The sequence below is a fragment of the Sapajus apella genome, unplaced genomic scaffold (genome assembly GCF_009761245.1).
Source record: "Sapajus apella isolate SASKATOON/1434 unplaced genomic scaffold, GSC_monkey_1.0 scaffold52, whole genome shotgun sequence".
Classification (NCBI taxonomy): domain Eukaryota; kingdom Metazoa; phylum Chordata; class Mammalia; order Primates; family Cebidae; genus Sapajus; species Sapajus apella.
The window spans coordinates 10,308,769-10,314,768 of NW_022436992.1; the positions used below are offsets into that span (position 1 = coordinate 10,308,769).

Consider the following 6,000-nt stretch of genomic DNA (forward strand, 5'->3'; position numbering starts at 1 on the left):
GGCCACTGGCAGCCCATTTGTTGCCTTGGTGCAGCATAGGAAAAGTTGATCCCTGTGGGTGGATGCCCAGATGCTGGACACACAGTAGGTAGCAGGATAGCTTTCAGGCAAACCTGCATAAACATATGTGGCAGCCCAAACACAGGAAGGCCCACCCTGCTGCACCCAAGAAACAGAAAGTTTAGGACACGAAAAAGCAAAGACCAGCTAAAAAGAATTTAGTTTACCATCCTTTTATTCATTATAAAATGCACTACATATTATCCGCACTGCTTAGTCCTCTGCTTACAGACGTGAGGCTCCAATTATCCAAAGACCTGGGGCCAGAACTGGCCAAATCCACTCAGTGTTTGAGGAAGGATGACACAGATGCCCACAATTGGCAAAAAAAAAAATGTGCACCAGGAGAGACATCCAATCACAGGACTCTCATGGGCTGGGTCTCTCACTCTCGCTCTTTGTTATTTAATAGAAACATTAAAAAGTAAGCACAATTTTTAAAAAAGAGAGAAAACAAAAAGGAATTTTCCATAGGCACTCTGCAAATATTATCGCAGATATATAATCTGTCTTCTAGGAGGGCATCCAAATCCTTGAAAAACCTTGCTAAGAATAACAGATGATAATCGCAGCCCTCTTACCTACTTCCCATGAAAAGGGGAAAAGTCATTACATTATTATTACATTTTTTGCCTCTCAGAGCCTCAGGATTGCCCTCTCTAAAATGTGAATAATAATAGCAATGTATAGAGTGTTGTTTAGAATTACCCAGTGAGGATATGGGATACAGGAAATGAGCCACACCTGCTGCTCCCTTTCCCCCTCTCACTTTGAAACTTGTGGGTATCTTTCAGTTGCCCTCTCCTGAGGATGGTGTTCTTGTTCATGGGATGTTCATGGATGCTTCTCGTTGGGATGATAAGGAGATGGTGATAGAAGATGCATTGCCTGGACAGATGAATCCAATGCTGCCTGTGGTGCATTTTGAACCACAACAAAATTATGAGCCAAGCCCAACACTTTACCACTCCCCACTTTATAAAACAGGGGCCCGGGCAGGGACACTCTCAACCACAGGTGAGGATGGTCTTAAGATTAGTTCAAATAATGACCGAATACAATCTTCAATCCAAGTCCAAACACTAAGCTGTAATTGGCCCAAGATCTCCCTTGGGCCAATTAACTAGACTTAAAATGAAGCCATCTAAAACATACAAAATTCATAAGTGTAATTGTAAATTCTACTTGTTCCGAGTGTAGATTGATATTATAAATTAATTTTTGCTTCTATTAGAATCTAACGAGTAGAAAATAGAGTTTAACAAGTAGAGACTTCCATTTTTAAAGTGGTGGCCTGAATAGACACTAAAATCTCCTTTTCTCCACCAAATCCATTTTTACTCACCATGAAAGAGATTTTAAAATAAATGAATAGGCCGGGCAAGGTGGCTCACGCCTGTAATCCCAGCACTTTGGGAGGCTGGGGCAGGTGGATCACCTGAGGTCAGGAGTTAAAGACCAGCCTGATCAACATGGTGAAACTCTGTCTCTACTAAACACAAAAAATTAGCCGGGCTTGGTTGCAGGCACCTGTATTCCCAGCTACTGGAGTGGCTGAGGCAGGAGAATCGCTTGAACCTGGAGGCAGAGGTTGCAGTGAGTCAAGATTATGCCACTGCAGTCCAGCCTGGGTAACAAGAGCAAAAACGCCATCATAAATCAGTAAACAAACAAATAAATGGAAAGCCCTGATGCAAAACTGAGTGGATCTGAAACTGATATACAGCCCTGAAAAAAGAAACCAGACAGAAAGAAAGCTACCTCAACATTTACACCAAGGTGACAGCTGAAGCATAAGCAAAGAAAATGAGCCGGGGAAATCCCCTTGAATACAGCACAATGAGAGGGAGAAAGAAGTGACCCTGTAGAAGGAGCCAGGATTTGCAACATTTTTCTAGTTAGGCAACCTGGAAGGAGAAAGTAAAGAATGGAGGAGCGAGAATGTTTGAAAAAAGATAATGGCTGGTAATTTCCCAAAACTAAAGAAACACTTGAATGCTTAGATTATGAGGTCTTACAAAGTGGAAGGGATGATTTTTAGCAACATACAACAAATAATCAAATCTTCAAAGAAACCTAGACATACCAAAGTGATACTCAGAGACAAAAAAAAGAAAATATTCTCAAAACAACCAAAGAGAAAAGACAATGTATAATATATGCTGGAACTGAAATCCCAGAGAATAAGAATCAGATTGACATCAGTCAACTCTCATTATCCACAGTGCACATAAGAAGATAATGGAGAACCATCTTCGAAGGGTTGAGAGAAAATATCTTTGAAGCAGAATTCAAAACGCAACCAAACCATCTTCCAAAGGGAAGGGAATAGAGACAGTTTGGAACACACAAAGGCTCTAAATTAATCATCACTGACCTTCTGTTTTGAAAAAAATCCAACTGTCTAGCCGGGTGTGGTATCATGTGCCTATAGTCACAGCTACTTAGGAGGCTGAGGTGGGAGGATCACTTGAGCCCAAGAGTTCAACACCAGCTTGGGCAACATAGTGAGACTCCCATCTCAATTAAAAAAAAAAAAATCCAACTGTCTTGGTTTGTTTGTGTTTGTGTTTCTATAAAGGAATACCTGAGGCTGGGTAACTTTAAAGAAAAGTTTACTTGGCTCGTGGTTCCACAGGCTATAGAAGAGGCATGATGCCAGCATTTGCTCTGGTGAGGGCTTCAGGCTGTTTCCACTCATAGCAGAAGGCGAAGGGGAGCTGGTGTCTAACAATCCCATGGCGAGACAGGAAGCAAGCAAGATGGGAGGGAGGCGCCAGACTCTTTAACAAGCAGCTCCCACAAGAACTAATAAAGTGACAACTCACCCCTCCATCCCAAGGAGTATTAATCTACTCATGAGGGATCTGACCCCCATCACCCAAACACCTTCCATTAAGCCCCATCTCCAACATTGGGGATCAACATTAATGAACATGAGATTTGGAGGGATCAAACATCTGAACTATAGAAGCCTGGCATAAGGAATTCTTACAAATCAGTAAGGAGAGGGGACCAACAACCTAACCTTATCCGAAACTGTGACAGAAACCCCATTTTGTACAAGGATCAGCAGAAACTCTTTTTTCAGCTATTTAAAGGAGGGGTAGTCCTATATAGTAGTCATCAATGGCCACTAATATTCCAAAAAAGAAAGGCAATCAGACACAATGTGCTTCCTGACAGAAGTACATATGACCTAAGAAGTATTCTTAAAACTCAAACCTGCCAGCCTGGGCAAGATGGCGAGACCCCGTCTCTACAAAAAATACAAAAATTAGCATGCTTGGGAGACTGAGGCAGAAGGATCGCTTGATTCGAGAAGTTCAAGTCTGCAGTTAGCCATAATCACACCACTGCACTCCAGCCTGGACAAAACAATGAGACCCTATTTCAAAAAAAAAAACCCTCAAACCTGAATGTAGTCATGCCTCTAGATCTAACCACCCATTAAAGGAAGAGAGGAATATATTTAAAATCACCACAGCAATGCTGCCATCAAAATCCAGATTCTGGGAAACTTAACAGGACGAACAGTTTGGTTGTTTCAACAAATATATTACAAGGGGGCAGCAAAAGAAGCAGAGGGAAACCTACCAATTGACAGATTTAAGAGAAACATCACTGTTGCCAGATATGAAACTCCTTTGAATCCTGGTTCTTAATAAATTATTAGGCTGGTAGTGGTGGCTCATGCCTATAATCCCAGCACTTTGGGAGGCCAAGGCAGGTATTTGAGGCTAGCCGTTTGAGACCAGCCTGGCCAACTGGTGAAACCCCATCTCTACTAAAAATACAAAAATTAGCCGGGCATGGTGATATGCGCCTATAGTCCTAGCTACTCAAGAGGCCAAGGTAGGAGAATCACTTGAACCCAGGAAGGCAGAGGTTGCAGCAAGCTGAGATCACACCACTGCACTCCAGCCTGGGTGGTAGAGTGAGACCCTGTCTCAAAAAAAAAAAGTTCTGTGAAGTCTAAGCTGGACGAGTCCTAAAGAATTATTTGTTGTAAAATCTTCATTTTATAGAGCATAAAACAGACCCATAAAGGACTATTTGTCCAACATCCTTAGGGCAATCAGGCCTGTAACCCAGATGTCTTGACTCTTAGTAGCCTCTCTCTGTGTATGTGGAAGCTATTCTCTAAGTAACAACCCTTTTTTTCCTGTATCCTCAACCAGGGCATTCAACCAACTTTGTGGTAACCGTCCTCTTACCCTCCAAGCGGTCCAAAGACTACTGGATTGCCAAGGGATCAGCTTTGCTCTGCCAGCTGAGTGAATGAGAAGGTAGGTGCCACCTCAGCACCGAAAAAGAACCAGGCCAGACATCTTTCCTAATGGGGGAGAAAGGTTTGAATAATTTCTATGTGAGCAAAATGGTGTTAATTCTGATTTGACTTAAAGGTATTAAGTATGACTTTTATTTCTCTTATGACCTTAAAGTGTTTTGAGTTCTTTCTGTCGGCAATCCAAGCTCTTATGTAGAGGCAGCAGATTCAGCACCCACCTAGTAAGCCTGCTCCCCCACCCTAAGTGAGAGCCAGGCAGCTTCCCATCAGTTACCTTCTGGGACCCCCCAGAAGGAGTCAGGACTCAGCACTCGCTTCCTCACACAGGCTTCTTTCCTCTTCACCCTGATTGAAAAGATCCCGGGTGCTTCCATTTCTAGACTAGATTAAGGCTCTCAGAGTCCAGTGCATGGGAGGTTGATGCAGCGGGCACAACTGTAGGGCAAAGGAGCAGGATAAGAGGTCGGCTCGAGATGTCAGTTCCCTGTTCCATGGGGCTACATCACAATCCTTGGAAGAGCCTGTGCTTTCACAAGAGGGCAGGCCAGTCCTGCCCAAGGACGGAGGATTTTCCCCTTCCACTTCAGTATGAATCTGTGTGAAAACTAACCAAGTCCCAGCCAGGTGCACTGGAGCCTCTGCCACCTCAAAAGCAGAGGTTGGTGGGTCAGTTCTAAAATGGAGCAGCCACTGTGACAAACCGTCTTGTGTCAGCCCTGCCTGTAATGGTCTGCCTGCTTCCTTGGCCATAATGTGACCCAAAAAGCAAGGGAATCACCCAGCTAGGATTGAGCCCTTGATGGGAACCACACCACCCTCTTACAAAGAATTGGAGGAACAGGGTCAGCCAGAGTGATCCTACCCTCCCAGTTTATCTCTGCCTCCCCCCTTTATCCCCATACCTATCAAGGTTAAGAACAGACTCAAGTCACAGAGAAGCAGGGAACACCACTTTTACCAGAAATCAGTGCACAAATCAGAAACTACTCTTGGTGTTTCAAGCAGAAATAGGTACTAACATGGTTTCAGGAACGGCTGCCACTGCAGAAGTCAAAGAGCTGGTATCAGGCATCACAGCATCTGTACTCCAGGGTGGGAGCCCTGAAGGAAAAACCGTGCCAAGCTTGCAGCTACTCCACACTGAAGCAGGGGAAGAGGGGGCTGCAGAGAACTGGCCACCGCACAAACTTGTGTCTGCTGCAGCCTGCACATAACCATGCCCCTTCTCAAGAAAAAGACCCTCTGCTCACTTTTATTTTCCAAATATCCCATGAGTGTATCTCATTAGGAGAATTAATCATAGCAGCAAGAGGATTTGGGAGTTTTTGCCCACCTACACCTGCAATACAGGTGGTGCAGAATGGAACCAAAGTGATGGACACGGGTCCTGAGTGCCATCGCACCACTCTTTCAATAAGGCCACAGAGATGTTCTGGCCACTGGAAATAACTGAGCATGAACCCACAAATGCCTCCGAAAAGGAAAGGAAGCCAGAGCAACAAACCCAGGCAATCAGCCTTACCCTAAACCAGGTCAGGGGACAAATACAGCTACTTCTTATTGGCCGCACCCAATCCTGGACAGACCTTCTGCCCGGGGTTTTCGTGGGCTACTCAGAGGCCCAGGACCATAAAGGAAGCCTGCCACAG

The 6,000-nt window shown here is 44.4% G+C and overlaps 1 protein-coding gene across 2 annotated transcripts in view; it reads left to right on the forward strand.

Annotated features, from left to right (window-relative positions):
- DNAH6 (dynein axonemal heavy chain 6) overlaps positions 1–4,530 on the forward strand; it is a 297,682-nt gene extending 293,152 nt beyond the window's left edge. For both annotated transcript variants that reach the window (XM_032243483.1, XM_032243484.1), the window contains 2 exons: positions 855–1,077; positions 4,242–4,530. In XM_032243483.1, coding sequence (XP_032099374.1) covers positions 855–1,077; positions 4,242–4,345 — 327 coding nt within the window. In that variant the 3' untranslated portion in view covers positions 4,346–4,530. The remainder of the gene's footprint in view (positions 1–854; positions 1,078–4,241) is intronic.
- Positions 4,531–6,000: the final 1,470 nt, after the last annotated feature.